The sequence below is a fragment of the Tetranychus urticae genome, chromosome 3 (genome assembly GCF_039701765.1).
Source record: "Tetranychus urticae isolate SD_2017Ah chromosome 3, NJAU_TeUrti_SD_1.0, whole genome shotgun sequence".
NCBI lineage: Eukaryota > Metazoa > Arthropoda > Arachnida > Trombidiformes > Tetranychidae > Tetranychus > Tetranychus urticae.
The window spans coordinates 18,390,888-18,409,603 of NC_142960.1; the positions used below are offsets into that span (position 1 = coordinate 18,390,888).

Genomic DNA, 18,716 nt, shown 5'->3' on the forward strand with positions numbered 1-18,716 from the left:
TTTACCTTTTTCCAGTGACTGTACTTTGAGTTTCTTATGCTGTTTTTTTGTCAATAAGATGAAGTGAAATGTTTCTCTTACAAAGACAACTAACCAAACAGATTGCCATCAAAATCACCAAAATTCATTGTCCATTTTTAATCACCATTTAGCTGTTTCTTTCTTCATCTTCCTCTTCACCAATCTGTATCTCCAATCATCTCAATAAATTGAAAATATTATTTCAAAGTCAATTGAGTATCAAATTGCGGTTCAACATTTCAATGTGTTTGTCATGGCAAGCTTTTGCTTGATTAACTTTTGTTCATTACTTGAAAAGACAAGGTAAGATTAGAAAACATGATTATTGTAAATTGTTTCTAAATCACCATCATCGTTAGTCTAATTAACGAAAGTTATTGTGTCTTCTTCGTTTAGATTCACTTCAATGAACTTGCATTTTTTTCTTCTTCTATTGATGGAGATTATTGGATAACATTATATTGGTTCCATTGAAAGCCATTTAAATCAGCTACTATCAAGTCAACAATAGATGAACAACAGTCAATATTTAGATTGACCAATATTGAAATGAATTCTGATTATTTTCTCTAATCAAGTGTACATTGGAAAGGCATTTTGATGATCATTCTGTAAGGATAACAATCGACTAACCCATATTTAACTGGAACCAAGTTAATATTCCTAAATCATCAATCTCTATTTAACATGAATTTCTCATAGGAATGTGTGTTGTAAAACTATCATCTATTGAAATATCTGGTCCTGATATTAATTCAATGCTGCCTTTGAAGGTCAAGAAGTTTGAATACAATCACCTTGAATACTTGCAATAAATATCAGTTTAGATTAACATGGAATCAATCTAAGCCCTAATAATTCAGGGTTATTATTAAAATATCAATTCTAATAACAATGATAATAATAATCTGGTAACACGCAATGTTTTGTTTCGTTCAAAGCAAAACAAAATGTTGATCATCAAAAAATCTATCCAATTTTAAATGAACCCAAAAGGATATTATTAATCATGTTTCACTTTATATTACAGACACAATCAACCAAAATTGATAATCTCGTGAGATCAACTTGAACCTCAATTCAATGGATAGGATTAATGGTGATGGTAAAGAAGCCAAGTTGTTAACAATTGACACAAAGCACAATCGGAACATTTAATTTCATGTAAATATATTTTATATTGTCCACAATTTAACTGTCTTCTAATCAAAGAGTTCCCATATTTTATGAGGCCCACTACAAATAGACTTGTTAACAATTAACCGTTTCTTATCAACAACAACCGACAACCCTTAAAGCAATATACATGAGTCTTGAGAAAAGGTTCATTGTTTCAGGTTAATTGCCAAAAGTAAACCCGCCTGTAAGATATGTCTCAACCTGGGTCAAAAGATGAATATTGTCAGGTTAATTTAGATGGTTGTATCAAAGTGTAAGTAAACCACTAACCAAATTAAGACTCAATCCTTGAACCGATTCACAGAGTCTTCAATGGCAAGATAATTGAAATTGAAGCTTCATAGTCTTACGTCTTTATTGACTGTCTTAGTCCAAAAAATTTCAAAGACTTTCACTGAATCGTGAAGAGACACAAAAAAACAGGTAAAAATTGACAACGAATTGAGGTTTGTAAAAAGTTACACTGTAAAAGGAACAAAAGAAGAGAAAAAAATTGTTAAATGATGAAAATTTGCAAGAAATTGACACCATTTTCAAGTGAAATATCGCTTTTTTGCTTTCCTTTCCTCTGTATATTCAATTCGTTCACTTTCAGCAATCATTGTCAGCTCAGAGTTGAAAATAGATTTCATTTATTTCAATGTCTGCAGCTTTGAGTCTTGTATGGACATGAGAAGTTAAGAAAATGTAACTTTCTATTTGAACTGGTTAGATCATTTGTTTGTCTGTCTATTGTTTAGTAATTGCTAATCACAATTCATCAGTTAACATAAGAGTTCACACTTGAATCACTTTTTCTAGTGAAAAGATACTTTTTGTTCTTGCTGTAGACGTTAGAAAGTGTGAAAAGAATATAAAACGAAGATAAGATAAAGGAATTGTATTGGCTGAAAAAAGGATTAGATGAAAATGAGTCTTGTTTTTGACACTAAAAATGGCACCGTTGAAAATGGCGTCGATGAGAGAAGAAATGAAAAGCTGTTGATTGGGAAAAGGATAAAAAGCGCCAAAACAACGATCACTGTTGATTTCATGTTTTTTTGTCTACTTTATTTATCTTCTATCACATTAATGGTTCATCGCTCATTCACTTTCATCACCTTTAACTGAGCTTCTTCAATTCATTAACATCATGTTTGGATCACAGTTTGTTTTTTTGATCCTTCTGTTGTCTTCTTTTGGTGCTTTTCAATCTGTTTTACTTGTGTGTTTTGTGACTAAAAACAAAAGGTTAACATCTTTTTGGATTCACCTTCTATTGCGAGCATTTATTGATCATCTTCATCTTTACTGTAAGTGTTTGTTGCCAACAAAATGAAGCTTGTTTGTTTTGATCTTCGGGGTTAACATGTCTTGTGAAACTGAAAATTTTGTGGTAAATCTGGAGTCGCATCAGATTTTAGTTGTAAATCAATGAACAAATTGAATGGTTCATTGGAATTGCTGGATAACCCTGACTTGATAAACACTGTCTTCTATTGACCTCTGTTTAACAGATCTACAGATCTTCTTCAAAATATTGACTTAACCCTTAACATTTAGCTTACCAAAAGCAACCAGCCCAAACGATTATTGGATTTTCTCATAAATTACCGATTCAAGTTCAATAATCCATGGTCTACCGTCTATCTTTCAGATGATTGTTCGAGTCAAGATGGCTTTTACAATGAAACTTACCTTGTTAGGTAATCTTTATCCTACTGTATAACAGTATATCGTGACTGTGCTGTGATAACCCCATTAATCCACCAATTATACACTTATCCAAAAGTCTTACACTATTTAGAGATTATCGGGATTATAATGTGAAATAATCCCATTATCTGTATTTGTTTAGATCTATCTGATTTTATTTGAAAAGTTTGGTGTAAACATGAAGCTTAGATCTGATTAAAACAGGGTAGACTTTTATTGATTCATTTTGATTTACCTTTTCATTGCCAATTTATTATTCAAATGAGTTTTTTTACCTTGCTATGAAATAGGCGGTCAATTTGAAACGATATCTTGATAAACTTTTTCCAAAATACTTCCGTATCATTTACGCATAAATATCAATTAATGTGTAAGATTATCACTGATGAACTTTAATTCTGTTGGATCAAATTGATTTAAAGTTCATGTTTGAGTTAAAGTTGGACAGTTTTGCTGGAAACTTGTGAAGATGACCCAAGAGATGAGAGAAACAGTTAACATATAATTAGCCATTTTAATCTGACGAGAATAAACTTGTGTTTCTTTTAATTGCGATTACGGAATACAACCTTTCTTTTTTTCTGTGCTCAATTAATAGGGAATACAAGAAAGCCCCTGAGGGTGAAGGAAGGGTGGAAATGGTTTAATTTGTCATTAGCAGTGTCATCCAAGGTGTTCGGAATAATGTTTGTTTTTGTGAATGAGAAGATGAAATAATTTCTCTTGGTCAGAATTATGATCAATGTTTTATTGCTCTTGAAGAGTTATTCAAGATGAGCAAAAATATTGTTGAAACATTTGCCATCCTTGTAAGTTAAATATCATACTAATCATTTTAACAATCATCCAATTAATACAGATTCAGTGGCAAATTTACAAACAATGGTCTTCAATTGGTCTCCCTCCATTTCAAGTGATGGATGATGTCGGATGAAAAGTGTATTGAAGAAGCTTCCAGTTGATACCTGCCAATGGATAAAAGGATAACAAAAAAAGTATCTGATTAACCAATTATCGGAAATATAAATGGACCTAACCAACATGGAATAATAACTGTCTCTTTCAATGGACTTTTACTCTACTCAAGCTATTGGTTGCTTTTTGTGTGCACATTGTGAACCGGTTATAAGTCATGATTCAAAGTCAATCCATTGAACAATATAATTAACAATATAACGGTTTTATTTAATTGGATGATGGTTCAACTGGTGAATGGATCAGAAGTTAATATATCCTGAGAGGAAATTTAATTCGTGTTGGAATCTCAATTGGAAACAATTAATGGTTCAAAATGTCGCTAAATAAAGATTTAACCATGACTTGCCAATATGGACTTGAAGCCATGATCAGCCATTATCTTACTTCTCCTCTTCGTCTGATCATCTTTTTGCCTCTTGTTTCTCAACAATAAATTATACTGCGTTTTAAGGCCAATCGATTTAGAGCCCATCAATCCATCTGATCAACCATTAATCTGCCAAATTATCTATCAAATTAGTCCATTAAAGTTAGGCCAGTTGAAGAAGGTCGCTAGGCTATAAGAGTTATCTTCATCTTGATCATCATCCTTTTACAAGGTTTTTGTTTTGTTTCAACTCAAGGAAGGAAAATAATACGGAGAAGAGCAAAATATGATGATTGTGATGATAAAGAAAGAAATGAAAATGGTGAATCAGGTGAAAAAATATATTGAGATAGAAAGGTCAGTTTCCTTAAAAAATTTTACCTGTTGCATGTTAGCATTGATCACAACTTGATCACTGGTTTAACCAACTCTATTATCAACTTTATCAGGCTAAGATATTACCGGTTAACCCCGAGAAATGGATTGAGATGGCAAAAAAAGGTGTTGAAGCAGTAAACGAGGCAAAAGAAGAGCAGATTAATCAAAATTGATGAGTAACCTTAATGATTGCTGTTAGTTAATAAAATCAAATGGTTTGGCTTGGAATCGATGGTGATTAGAATAGTCAACAAGATCATTAAAAGTAAAGGTCTATGGATCAGTTGGATTGCTAATAATCATAAGAGGTAAGTAAATTAAGAAAGTTATCAACACTCAAGATTAACCCTTGCAAAGAGCATTTAACTCTGCAAGTGGAAAAAAAGACATTAAGTTAGATGATGAACACTTTTAACAATGTAAACAAAATTTAAACAACACTGACTTCTGAATCTTTATTTTTTTGCAGATCATTTACTGATCCATGAGAAGAGAAACATTGAATTAACATGGGAACCAGAAAAATAATCAAAATGGCTTAATAAAAGGATTACATACTGCTAATGAGGTCATCATTAGGACGATGAACGAACTTTAAAAGTAACATCATTAACACTAAGTTGAAGTCCAATTGGTCGAGCAATTGACCTTTTCAAAGCTTAACTTTCCACCATTCACCATTAACATTATCACCAAGCAAATAAATAATAAAAAGGTAAACATCAAATTGCTTTTTCTTGTTATTTGTTGCGTTACTTTGAACTATTTTTTTGCACCTTCCATCATTATCATCAACATGATCATCATAGTTTCACTTATTTTTTTGTCTTCATTATTACCAGAGTACAATGGTAAAAACTAGTGGATTAAACAATCAAGGTGCAGTTACGCATGAAGGGACGATAAACATGATTGCAAGTAGCAAACGACAAGATGATTAATTAACCCTGTTGTTAACAAAATCATCATTGACGGGGTTGATCTTGAATCTATCTTGAATGTTTTCATAACCTAAAGAAAGATAAGTGAATATTTTTCTGGTGTAACTTTGAATGACAATTAACTTAAACTTGTCAACCTTGTTTGATACAAGTAAAAACAAAACAACAACAATCAAAAATAATTGTTTTGTTTGTCTTTCTTTTTCTAGCTCAACACTGGTAACTGGAATGATAAACGCTGGTAGTTATGAGCATTCAGTAGCAGAAGAAGGTTAAACAATTTGAAGATGATGATAATACAATGGATAAGACAATTGTTTTCCAGATGAGCAACTATTCACATTATGTGCGTTATTTTATGTGAAAATTATATGGATTCCTGTTATAGAAGTACTTGAAACACATTGACTTGGATTGACTTTGAAAACTGGAAGCTACATCTGATACAATCAATGGTAACAATAAAATGGAATCATCGACTCAAAGAAACCAAGTTAATTGGTTAGATGTGTGTCATTTGACGAAAAATTGATATCTTACCACGTGTTTGGTTCCACATGAGTTGTGTGGAACTCTTAGAACGTAAACACGTCTTCCATCACCACGTATCCGACAAGACGTATTATTATCTCCTGACTGGACAACACCTCTGAAGGGTTGAGTGAAATTAAGATTGACCAAAATCTCTTCAGGTTCACAGGATAAAGTAACTAAAAAAGGAGACAACAAATAAGGAAAAGATTAATTAATACAAACTGTTGTAATGTGATCAAGACATCAAAGATAATCAATTTTGTTTCAATTGAACACTTGACAAGTTTACATCTTTAAAAAATCGCCTGTTCAGCCTTTGATTGAATAATTTCATCATGTATCAGTGAAACTGATGGAAACTCATGAAAAATCCATAAAACGATTAACCAATCCAACTCGCTTAAATTTGCTAACTAACTACCTGGATGATTGAAATTGTGGTTTAATAAGTAAACATACGAAACAAGGTTTAACCCACACATGGTTGCAAAAGTTAATTTGCTAATTTTCAATTCAAATTGCTGCTAATGATTAGTCTTCTGATTATTTTGAATGAATCAACTGTGAAACCGGTTATTTAAACAAACGTAAAATGAGCCGGTGGTCGGCATTCTGGTCAAATGATTTACATTGGTTAAATTGTGATCGTGGAAATGGTTTAATCTGATGTCTGATGGTTTCAAGTATCATCCATGAATCAGTTTTAATTGTACCAAGCTCTCATAATGAGCATTGCATGTTATCCTACCGTTAACATTAATTGTCAACGATTCTAGTTGCGCTTAAAAATGGAATATGAAGGAGAAGGAAAACAATTAACACAAATATAACTGTTATTTCACATTACAATTTGACCACAAAGCAAAGGATCTTTTAAAGGAATGAACAATTAAAATCGAGCTAATACTTCGTTCCGTTTAACGTGACTTGAATTAGAAATTTCGTTTCTAATGATTCTACTGACAATGATAATCTCAATGAAACAGACGATGGTTCTGGTTATAACGAGATGAGATTTTGATCAACATTTGGTCAACTTGAATGAACAAAACGCATGAATAAAACACATTTTTTACACTCTTATTCATCTAAATAGTTTAGTGTTTTGTATTTTAAATAAAATACATTAAGTTAAGGTCAGTAAGGTAACAAGAGGATGATAAAATTAATATTAGAAGAAAAAAAATATCCTGGACTGAGAGAAGAATGGTGAAAGATTAAGGGATGAAATGAAATGCTGAGATGAATTATGTTGATGAATAACAAGCAAATGATGAAGTTGACAGCCAATTGAAGTGAATCCTTTTTTAACAGGTAAAACCATGAAAAACCATTTCCCTTTTGATAGAGACTTTAAGAGGCAAGAAATTAAAGTTGACCATCAAGACACGGATAACTGTTTTAAAAGAATGCAATAGTAGCAACAACAATTTACAGTTAATTCAAATGGTCATCATTATCATCTGGAATATGATGAACATAAGGTCATTTATATTTCTCTTCCTCTTCATTTTTGGTCTCTTACAGGTTTCTTTCCTTACCTAATAATGTATAACAATAAACGTTTATCACACAATGAGAAGGCCCACTAAATTAAAATATACATTGTAAATCATTTCGTGATTTTCATCTTTCTTGGCTGGCCACCAGCTCTGAGATGACCAGCTTTAGATGTTGCTTTATATTAAAACCATCAATTGTTGCAAGTAAAAACTGATTAACATTTGACAGAGAAACGATGTTGATACAATATGATTGTTGGCTGGGTAAAGATTAACCAAAAATCGGGTAAAAATTTTAATCATTTCCGTATTTTTTTGATTCACCATTTACTTTGCCTTTCCAATCTTGCTACACTTTAGTAGCTTGACAATGAAGTTGATTTTGGTGAAGTGATCATCACAATCAATAACCAATTTACCTTGCTTCACGATTGTAATTTTCGTGTAATATAATGTATTACAAAATGATTCAACTGATAGGATTAATTCAACAGAGAAACAGGGAAGATCCATTAACAATAACTAAATGGAATCAAATTTTTCTCATTCTTATAAATAAGTTGCATTAAACCTTTGCATTCAATGAATGAGAAAAAAAACTTGATTGTGTAGTTTATTTTAAATGATTTAACACATTTTCGTTGATTTAATATTTACTCATTGTACCTGACACTGGTTAACTCAATTGTAAATATTTACTTGATTGTAAGTCATTCAGTTGGCGCTCATTTTGCATCCTTGAATTGATTAGGTTATACAATCAATTTGATGGATTATTGTTGAGATTTAGGCTTATTTACTTTATGTAAAGTGTTATAATCGGTCTCCAACTAAATGTGTTTAATCAATTATCAGCTAATATTGAAAAAAAATCTTGACTCAATCCTGGTCTCAACTTATAACTTTGTATTTATTTTTGAATGGCATGAATAGAATCCAATTGTGCTGATTAATGTTTTCAATTAAGGTAGTTCATAACTCTTTTTTGGATCACCATTAACCATCTAAATTGCTTTCTCTTCAAAGAAAAAAACCAAATCCAAAAACGATTTCTTTTCATTGTTTTGCGGTTTCAGATTCATTGTATTACATTTTCAGTTGAATTCACCATCAGGTCAGCAAATTTATTCACTTGTCTCATCAAAATGATGCTCATCCTTCTATTTCACTTTGTTTCCTAGTTACCTGTTTTATATGCTAATCAGATGAAATAATAAATAAATAAATTAATAAATGTTATAGGGTGCAACGTAAAATCAAAAGAAGGATACTTTTTGTTTGAAGAGTGTTGCTCAAATTTCCGGTTTCATGATGGCCTAAACGATGGTTCACCGAATAACCCAAACAATTCTGGTTGAAAACATTTAAATAATTGCAAATGGGTTCAATAATTCAACCAAAAAAAACGATTAAATCTCATTGCAAACCATTTGAATGGATAAAGATAAAGTTGAATGGAAAGAGCTGGACCCAAAATAAAAACCAAGTGTACAAAAGACCAAACAGTTCACAGAAATATCTAAAAGGTTAATAGGAATAATTCAATCTCCAAAGACTTGGATAATCCACAGAATTGTCAAGTTAAACATCTTCAAAATTAACAAAAAACAGGTTAAATAATATTAATAATAATTACTAAAATAACTTATTTACTAACAAATGTAAATGTTACTGATTCGTAAGAGTTGAAAGTACAGTGTGTGTTGGTGTTACAGCGCCCTCTATTGCCTTCTTAATATACTTTTAGGCTTTTACTTTTATTGTGAATTTATTTCAATCATGATTGAATAATGATGATTGATAGAGAGATAATCATGTATCGAAGCTATGATTTTTATAAGCAAGGGGAAAATAATAAAAGGAATAATTCATGTTAATTTTAGCTGATAAAGATTTCATCTAATAAGGATTGATTTGATATATTACCGTGATAATTAGAGATTTATAAGGTTAACAAGGTCTACAAGGTTGGCATTCAATTGAATATTGATTAGTTAAAATTGTGGGGATAAGAGATTCACACAATTTAATTTTATTGTCCCACCAATAATTGTATATTAATCACAGTTAAATTGTATAATGAAACGTTAACACTGCTCAAATAAAGGTTAAATAGATTCAATGCCTCAAGATCAACTATTATAAGGTAAACATAATTTAGAGGGAAACAATCAAACACTGGGAACCTCCATTGATTCCAGTAAAATTAAACATTTATATCAGAACATTTCTTCCGATTCAGATGTAAATTCAACTTGAATACACTGAATAGCAAAATGTAAACAATTATCAAAAGTATACGTGAAATGAAAATGAATTAGCGATTCCAGAAAATTCATTAAGTAAATTATTTACTGGTAAAAATGTGAAGCTAACTACAAACACAAACCACCAGAAACACAATTTATTAGTTTATTAACCATTGTCATTTGATTACTATATTAATACATGAGGAAATGGTAAATTCAATGATGATGCTCAATTGATACTTAAAATAAAGCTCAGTTGGATAGCCATTATGACCACAATAGCAGGAGATCAGTTAAATGCCCTTCATAATCTTAGGTAATTAATAAATTGACTGATTCAGGTTAGATAATTAGCTGGATTGAAGGTGGTAAAAAATAGTCATTAGTAAACACAATCAAACTTGAACAATCTATTTTAGTGTTGAATGCTTTAGTAATAAAAGCAAATATAAGCTTCCTTAAAATAGACTTTTCCTGTAAATTGTTTCCTTGATAGGTTGAAGATTAAATTAAGTTATCCATTGTGTAGGTAAAATTTTCAAATTATGATTATAATAATTGAGTAATAACCGGAATCAAATGTATCTTTTTTTGAAACATTAACTCGTCCCAATGTTTTGGGCAGTTTTCAAGATCGGAAAATCAAACAGGCAAATTGAATGAGCGTTTTGGATTGGGAATCAGCTGAATTGATAGCCAATGTAAATGTACATTAATATCTGGATTTTGGCCCGCAAATATCAACAGGAAAGGCTTGAAACATCAATCAAAGTTCATTAGTCTTGATCGCGATTTACCCTTTGAAACTTGTTGAATAAAGACTAAATGATTAAGGCTTTTGACCCTTTGTGATAGTTGAGCTAACTGTAATTGATAGCTAAAGATGGCAGATAAAAAAAAGGATAAACAGAGAACAGATGTAAAGATTAGGGTTTTACTTACCGTTGACTTTGGAGGATATGAAATGTTTCTTGACTATTTGCTCTCCTTGAGGCTGTAAACCTGAGATTAAAGAAGATTCCTTTCCGTTAAGGTCATTATCAGCCAATTGGCTCATGTTTATTGGAAGAGATCGCCAAGATGGAGTTTGGTGACCATTTCTAGGAAGACCAGAGTTGGCAAGGAAAGTACAGTTTACCTAGGATTGATTAGAAAAAAAAGAGGAATCAGTTGACAAATAAATGTAGAAAAAAGTATTCAGCAAAATGAACATTAATCAAGGAAATGGCGAGCCCACATTGTTACTTCAACCATTAAGATTAACCAATGATCCATTCTGTTGGTCAAGCGAGAATACGGCTACTTCTAACAAATCAGATCAACAAAGTGATCCATAAAGCAGAAGTTATGTTGAATAACACAATTTTTTCACAAGTCAACACAATTTGATCGAGCGGTTGAATTGAAAATTATATTTATGTCTGGTTAACCTCAAATTATGACGAACCTAGATTTTACATATTTGGGTATTGGGTTCACTCTTTGGGTCTAGTTATACGGACACGAGACTTAAATCAGCATCCAATTGACGATCTTTTTGAATTTAATATCAATCACTGGGATAATAACACCGAGAATAACTCAACAGAGAAAGATATTAAAGCTAATCCTGGAGTGGATTGCTGGTCAATTTATTTGTCTACTTATTTGAAATTGGTTAAAAATAATTTAAAAAGAAGTTTCATTTTTATGAAATGATTAGTTAAAATTAACATATGATTGTCTTTTTCGCGGTTGGTTCAAATTGTGTGTTAACGCTCCTCCTCGTATCCGTATACATGTAACTAAAGTTCAGACTTTTACCCAAAAGCTAGTCCCACGACATGACAATTTGAGAGGGTCTACTGTATTAGATAAGCTCATCTATTTTCTGGTTATTTTTGAAGATGGGTTAACATTATCAATAGCTATTGATTTGGATAATGCATGTCAGCGGTTAAATTTAAAATTGCAGTAACCAGAAAATTGTGAATCTTTGTCAGAATCTTTGTATTCTTGTGGCACATTTTCGTGTTTTAATAGATTTTTAGTTTCATTTTAATTTAAAAAACACTTTTCAAATTATAGTTATTAATTAAGAAAGACGGAAAATGTTGAAAAGAAGACTCACCAAAAAAACGACGATTGTTATGTAGAAATGAGCGCCAATTGTTGACATGGTGATACTTAAGATGTAAGATACACAAAAGTTGACAAAAGATATAAACGTTTTATTTGGTGAATATTTTTGTTTCTTTTTTTCTTTCACCTTTAACAATTAAATTAAACAGTCACGTTAATTGTTAACCAGTTGAAAGGAGGAAAAGAAGGATCAAGTGCAGGATAATGGTGGATACTGGAATGGATGATACAAGAAAGGAAACGAGAGAAGGAACATGAGTTCACAAATGGAGATGTTGGTAGATCCAGAACATTCAACAGCTAACATTAACAACAATAAATATTATCACAATAATTTGACTGTTTGCTGATTTTGTTGGTCAGTAAGATCTAAAAGGTAAGATTAATTAAAAAAACATAAACGTTTCTGAAACCAAGGTAGCAATTAAAGCTAATTTCAAGATTTCCTTTTTTATTTTTCTTCGTTCTTATTGCTGTTAGTGTGAGTTTCTTTGTTCCTAGGAGGAGACGTTCCTGGTCAACTGGAGATCAACATTTAAGATTAGTGAACAAACAAAAATAATTGATAAGGATGGACACTGACTCGATTAGACGAGGATTCAATAGATGATAAAAAAATGGTGATAATGTTGGAGGGGATGAGGATGAGCCAGCAAGAACGTTTAAGGAGCACCAAAGGGAAAGTGATTACAGGAGAGGAAAGACATGAAATGTCATGAATTCAAGAGTAAAGGGAACGAAACAAATGAACAAATGATAATGATAGGTTTTTGATGGGGATTTTTTTACACCAGACTGTTTATGAATCAGAAATGTAAGTACGTATCTTGAAAAAAAGGTAAAATTTTTTGGTGAGTGAGAGTGAATGATACTTTTACAGTCAAGGAAAGCTACATTTGAGTTGGAGTTGGTAGTTATTAACCTGATGTGTATATTCAATGGACCGCTATTGATATTTAATAGCCTCAGGATTAATTTAATAACCGGTAGCTAGATGATGATGGTGCTTCTAATGGTGATATGTGAATAAGTGAAATTGATGAAGATGATGCTGATTGGGATAGACCTTGAATTGATACGGGTAAGGTCATAAACCTCTGTGTTGATTAACACTCATCTTGTGGGTAAACCAAGTGAACCCACTGGTCAATGGTAAATGATTTCAAATGGATTGAGAATCTTTGAAGTTCAACTGATTGATTAGCTTGATCCATTGCGACAATTGTATAAAATTTCAATCTATATTTGACAAGATTTTTATGAATATTATTATATCAAGTTTTGCAAGTTTTGCGAAAATTGCTTCAACTGACTAACTAATCAATCTATCATACTTTAATTTTCTTTCAGTTAATCATTAAGGTGATGAATTAAAATCAATCAGTTGAAGGACATTGATTGTTTGCTGTTGAAATAAAGCGTCTTTAGTTTTTTGATAATAATCAATTGAAGTTAGTTAATTAAGCTTGAGACTGCATAGCGAGCAAAGATTATTCAAATTCATTATTTTTCTGCCTGAAAACGACCTTAATACGCTTAACTACTTTCATGTTTTCATGGTGAAACATTTTTTTGCTGCACGTCAGTTTTGAAACAATATTATTATTTAATCCTTTCTGCTTTTCAGGTAATATTTTTCATTATTGTAACACAATAAATCATAAATGGTTTAAGGTAATTTTGAAAACCAATCGTGATGCTGTTGAATAATCGCGATTATGTATAGTTTCTTGTAACTTTAATCTGCAGATTGAATAACATTTTTGCGTGAAATTTCTTATTCAACGTATCAATTAATCACTCATCAATTAACTTGATATCTTACTTTGCAACTTGAATAATTTTCAACATGTGTTTTGATATCAAGTTTGCCAGTAAACGTTATTTCATTTAAACGCATAGTTTAGAGTTATATTTTATACCGATTTTAATCTTTTTTACAAAAAAAATGTGAATAATTTCAAATGAAACTGAATATGACTTTGAGATTCAAAATTTACAATATGAATGATTATGAAAGATGTGAAAATAGGTAAATTTACAGAAAATGTGAGAGCTTGATATTTATATGATTATACTTTAGGATTGATTTCAAATTTACCATTTTTTCTTGCAGATAAACTTGAAATCTTGGAGGTGAATTTAAATTTGCTGTCTTTGGATGGATTTCTTTTGGTAGTGTCATCATTAAAAGCTGTTGGGTCTGTCACTCGAAGCAAATGAATAATCCTGATGATAGGAAATTCCAGAAAGATGAAGAAAAGGTACCCAAGTGTTATGGCAGAAACTATGTTGAATAGTGACCAAGATATCTGTGAATTGGAAATGAACAAAATTGTTATTGTCATCGATATTTTAAAGACAAAGAAATACTTACGAAGAAATGGTCATCCCACAATTTGGTGAATTTAAAGGAATAAGTTCGGATGTCGATTGGAATTGTATGTACAGCATAAATGCAACCAACAAGTCTACTCAGAACTCTGAAGTGGTGCGATGAAAGAGCAGAGGTGAAAAAATTTGACTCTCCAGTTGTACACAAGAAGATGGCCCAAGCTAAAAATGAACACCATAAAGTTCGCTGAAATCCAGCGAAGATAACACGACTAGAAAGATTTAAATTAAAATGGATATCAACATTGTTCCAGAGAAAGCTACTAAACATGGCGACTATACTCAAAAAGGCACAGAAAAGCCATCCATTCACTGAAATAAGCATTGAAAACTTGATTGGCTTGGTTTTATTTGTATATTTATGAACCAGAGTACCAATCATGATGCCAAATGCGAATGGAGCCAAATGTAGATAAGTTGGAAAATACGTTACATCAAACTGGCGTTGAAGCGAGCTGTTGGTAAATTACAAATAAACGTTATTATATTTTTTTAACCTTCAATTCATGATGAACTCACTCATAATCTACGATATGGTCCAATCCAAAGGTTGCATTTGTATCATAATAAAGATTGGAAATTGCTGATGATAAAACACCAATGAATATGAAAATCAAATTCAAAATAAGTCCAGTATTGATGCTTCGATGGTAACCCATGAAAATAATGATACAAAACAGATGAAGCTGTATATCCACTGAAAGATACCAAAGATGCGGGGCGCACTGAAATTGAATAAAAAAATCAATGAGCGACAATCTAATTTGAATGAAAATTAAACAATTCTCACCATTGTGTCAACGTTGCCATACAAATTACCAATCGCTAGAAAATGTGACCACCAATTAACTTGACAATTGTCGATAATTTGATACACATGATATTTATAATTTGGACCCGAGCTCAAATATGGGAACAAATAATTGATTAAGATGACTCCTGAAATTAAAGGAACAAATCGTAACCATCGAGATAAAACCAGTAAAAGATAATCTGAAATCCATCTTGTTGATGAAACTTTTGGCAAATACAAGCAAGCAATTGAAACACCGCTGAATACAAAAGAAGCAAAAATGAGAAAACAACAATTAAATGATCAAAACGTAAATAGTCACCAGCTAGTTTACATACCTGATGAAAAATAAACTATCCAGAAATAAATGTGTATTCAAGAAAACTTGATTGGTCAGCTTGCCAAGATTTGAAGGCAAATCTTCAGTCCAACGATTAATTGACTCCGATGTTTTGTAAAAACCACCAAAAAAGTACGTATGGCCAATAATCAAACAATACATGGTCAACACAGCTAATCCACTAAGAATGTTTGGAGTACTTTTTCCTGATGGTCTATTTAGATACTGATTAGCCTGGTTAAAAGAGAAACATGAAGCAAACATTTTGCCGAATGTCATGATTGAAGATTGATTGGTTTGACGAGTTATCAATCCAAAGAGATCCAGAACGGTGGAAAGTACAACGACACTAATTATGGCGGCAAAAAAGGTTAATGATATTTTGGAGTAAAAATTCAAGGGAATGACCTCAGCTCGATATGAACACTCATCATCAGGTCCGAAGGTCAAGGGCATCTGTAGGATTGGTGAAGCAGCTAAAGGAGAAGTACGTAAAAATATTATTGAATGTCAATTGTTTTCACTTCTCATTGAGAGATGATTGTTGGCCTACATACAATATTCAGATTTGTAATTTGAATACTTATTTACATGTTAAACTGGCGATAATTCTACCTGTTATCCTCACTTCTATTATCGTGAACATTGTGATGGGAAATTTATTTGTTGTGAAGGTTTGAGGTCATAATGGTCAAATTGAAATGCCAATTAAGAAACGATTTAAATTTATTTCGAGCAATTAGAGGTTCCCTCTAAATCGACCAAGTATCATTTTGAAAATCATCTCTTCAATTAAAAGTAAAACTTCCGGAAAAATAATCGCTCTTCATACAAAGTTCAAAAATTTGAGGCATCATCTGAAGGTTTAAGGTTTACTTAACAAATCAATGTTAATTCAACTAATCTTGCCTGTCAAATCTAATATTTATTATTCTTTTCATTTTCAGGTTCAGAAGGTCAATGTGATAATAACAATTCATACCTTTCCTAATAACAGGCTCTAATTCATCAGCTGAACATGTTGATGGTATGCAAACACCGAAACGAAAACCTCGCATAGTGTAAGCCGTTCTTAGATATTTGGTTAAATAACCCCAAACTGTTTCATTGAGGTGGGTTCCATTTAACTCCACACTAGGCTGATGAAATTCAACTCGTTCTGGTTTATCGGGAACTGGAAAATCAATCCGGATTGTACAATATTTTCCTGTTATGGGGACTTCTTCACCAAAATATTTAGGAAACTCGATTCCAAGACACTCATCATAATCACCAAGAGATGTAACAGTTCCATCTAATGATCCAGGCGATGGACGACCATAAGAATCAATTACTAAAAGAAAAGGAAATGAAAGTGGTTGTTAAATTGAAATTATTTCATGTTTGATTTCATATTTGCAGAATACTTTAACTGTCATTAATTGTATCTCGATAAAGCAAACCAGATTAATAGGACATGATTGTTGAATGTGGTTAAACCAATTATACAACAAATTGTTTCCTGGCTAAAAAAAGAGTTCCAATGCAAAAACAAGAATTGAAATTACTTAAATCACTACATATAGATGGGTGGAAGAAAATTAACTATATTCAATTGTAGTTCTTTTAATTGTTCAATGATGGCTAATCTTTTCTGAAGTGTAACTTTTTTTGAATATTGTTATAATAGCAACTTTGAGTTATTACTTTAGGAGAAACAGTTCTCTAATAATACCAATAACACAAATAGTTACAGAAAAATTGATTGATAGATCTAAAATAAACTGACAAAAATATAACATTGTATGTCAACAATTGAGTGATTTCAATAAAAGAGTTGGACTCACATCGAAATGCCCAGGCCTTTTGTTTACGGAAACCATTTACGAGCTGCAAAAGACTAAGAATACATTCCTCAGAGATGTCGAATCGATAACCAAATTCAGTGGCATGAGGCATTGCTTCACTAACAACCATTTGAATGGCATTTTCGGTGATCTTGGCCCATCTCGACAACAATTCAACCGTCTGATTAATATGACCAACATGATAAAGATTATCTTCATCCTCACTATCGGAATAATCTTCTGTTGGACTATTAACTTGATCATCTTGCTCTGGATTAATCACATTAGTTGAATCCTTATTGGAGCCAGGCGATTCAGATTCAGGTGATTCGGCAGACGGCACAAAATCTTCAGAGTCATCATCAATTGTAGTTGATGTTGTTGAATCGATAGATTCATTAGCACCGTCACTGGTTAAATCCGCTGTTTCATCATTTGTCGAGTTTGATTCACTATCATTATTATCAAGATAAGTTGCAGAAGAATCTTCAGACTCTCTGAATGATGAGAATGATGATGAGGTTGTCACAGCCGCTGGTGTTTGTGTTGTTGCTTCTGATGGTAGAAGTGGTTTAGTTGTTGTTTTTGTGTTATTATGATCCAATAATTCAGCTGAAGATACATGAAATACAATTGAAAGGATTATGTTGATGGTTAACACGATTTTAGTAAACTTCATGGCTTTAATCAATTTGCTGTCCAATAAAATCGATATGATTTCTGTTTACGGATAAACAGAGTCCGTCAGAATCATCATCATGTTGAAAGTCGGAAGATAAGCATCTTCTTGGTCCTTCTCACTTTTACTTTCTCCCTCAGCATCGGTGAACCTTTCTTCATTGTATCTTTTTCGCCTTACCTTTCTTTTTACCTTTGCTCTTATGACCAAAAACCTGTTCATCATCATGTTCTACTTTTTTTACGGTGTACATCATTAACACAAAATTGTTCAGAATCACATTTGAAATCACAAAAGAAGGAATGGAAGATAAGAAGCTTGAAAAATGGACACAAACGGTAAGAGGAGAGAAGGAAGAGATAAAGGTACAAGTTCACGAAAAGTGAAATTAAACAGAATGATAAAGGTTAATGAAAAGTAGGAAGACAGTCACACGATTGAGAAGATTGAAATGAAGGGTGATCATATCCTCAGGTTAATCTAATTGCTTGATTGTTTTAATTTAATGGATGGTCAGTAAATGGTAAAAAACAGGCGAAAAATTCAACTATTTGTTAAGCTTGTTTATTTCACCAGCTGATGAGTGAGAGTGCCATTAAGTATGGCTAATTGATGAATTTACTTGAAGCTTAGATTGAGTCTAAGAATTTCTGAGTGACTTAAAGACATACCATGATCCATACACCTTGTCAGTATTAATTGTAATTTACATATTCCAA

General features: G+C 31.8%; 2 protein-coding genes and 5 long non-coding RNA genes across 10 annotated transcripts; 3 read left to right on the forward strand and 4 right to left on the reverse strand.

Annotated features, from left to right (window-relative positions):
• The first annotated feature begins 2,296 nt into the window (after positions 1-2,296).
• On the forward strand, positions 2,297-4,329 carry LOC107363185 (uncharacterized). Its single transcript, XR_001568826.3, has 2 exons — positions 2,297-2,492; positions 3,755-4,329. It is a non-coding gene; the product is annotated as an uncharacterized LOC107363185 (long non-coding RNA).
• LOC107363184 (uncharacterized) lies at positions 3,390-12,880 on the reverse strand. Of its 3 annotated transcripts, none has more exons than XM_015930369.3 (5): positions 12,257-12,825; positions 11,955-12,009; positions 10,787-10,982; positions 6,100-6,269; positions 3,390-3,860 (listed from the first exon to the last, which is right to left on the reverse strand). In XM_015930369.3, the coding sequence occupies exons 2-5, from the start codon at positions 12,000-12,002 to the stop codon at positions 3,738-3,740; spliced, it is 537 nt and encodes a 178-aa protein (XP_015785855.1). In that variant the 5' UTR covers positions 12,003-12,009; positions 12,257-12,825; the 3' UTR covers positions 3,390-3,737. The 3 variants fall into 3 exon arrangements, with proteins under 3 accessions (XP_015785855.1, XP_025016842.1, XP_089124676.1); XM_025161074.2 differs by having other exon boundaries at positions 11,955-12,179; positions 12,257-12,770; XM_089268550.1 differs by having other exon boundaries at positions 11,955-12,880.
• On the reverse strand, positions 7,121-7,858 carry LOC149093534 (uncharacterized). The gene is made up of 2 exons (XR_016199398.1): positions 7,635-7,858; positions 7,121-7,489 (listed from the first exon to the last, which is right to left on the reverse strand). It is a non-coding gene; the product is annotated as an uncharacterized LOC149093534 (long non-coding RNA).
• LOC112538972 (uncharacterized) lies at positions 8,485-9,647 on the reverse strand. The gene is made up of 2 exons (XR_003082474.2): positions 8,867-9,647; positions 8,485-8,792 (listed from the first exon to the last, which is right to left on the reverse strand). It is a non-coding gene; the product is annotated as an uncharacterized LOC112538972 (long non-coding RNA).
• LOC107363186 (uncharacterized) lies at positions 12,200-15,845 on the forward strand. The gene is made up of 3 exons (XR_001568827.3): positions 12,200-12,341; positions 12,446-12,779; positions 14,082-15,845. It is a non-coding gene; the product is annotated as an uncharacterized LOC107363186 (long non-coding RNA).
• Positions 13,868-18,388, reverse strand: LOC107363183 (nose resistant to fluoxetine protein 6-like). The gene is made up of 8 exons (XM_089268548.1): positions 18,178-18,388; positions 17,319-17,930; positions 16,475-16,825; positions 15,491-15,968; positions 15,150-15,411; positions 14,879-15,084; positions 14,343-14,814; positions 13,868-14,277 (listed from the first exon to the last, which is right to left on the reverse strand). The coding sequence occupies exons 1-8, from the start codon at positions 18,251-18,253 to the stop codon at positions 14,038-14,040; spliced, it is 2,697 nt and encodes an 898-aa protein (XP_089124674.1). The 5' UTR covers positions 18,254-18,388; the 3' UTR covers positions 13,868-14,037.
• On the forward strand, positions 16,167-17,325 carry LOC149093535 (uncharacterized). 2 transcript variants are annotated; one of them, XR_016199396.1, is made up of 2 exons: positions 16,167-16,362; positions 16,440-17,325. It is a non-coding gene; the product is annotated as an uncharacterized LOC149093535 (long non-coding RNA). The 2 variants fall into 2 exon arrangements; XR_016199397.1 differs by having other exon boundaries at positions 16,167-16,355.
• Positions 18,389-18,716: the final 328 nt, after the last annotated feature.

Coding starts and splice junctions, on each gene's coding strand:
- LOC107363184 (XM_089268550.1), bottom strand. CDS start 12,002: ATGTCAACAATTGGCGCTCATTTCTACATAACAATCGTCGTTTTTTTG. Junction 6,270..10,786: donor CATATCCTCCAAAGTCAACG/GTAAGTAAAACC, acceptor CTCCTTTTTTAG/TTACTTTATCCTGTGAACCT. Junction 3,861..6,099: donor CATGTGGAACCAAACACGTG/GTAAGATATCAA, acceptor ATCCATTGGCAG/GTATCAACTGGAAGCTTCTT.
- LOC107363183 (XM_089268548.1), bottom strand. CDS start 18,253: ATGATGTACACCGTAAAAAAAGTAGAACATGATGATGAACAGGTTTTT. Junction 16,826..17,318: donor AAAGGCCTGGGCATTTCGAT/GTGAGTCCAACT, acceptor CTTTTCTTTTAG/TAATTGATTCTTATGGTCGT. Junction 15,085..15,149: donor ATGGCAACGTTGACACAATG/GTGAGAATTGTT, acceptor ATTCAATTTCAG/TGCGCCCCGCATCTTTGGTA.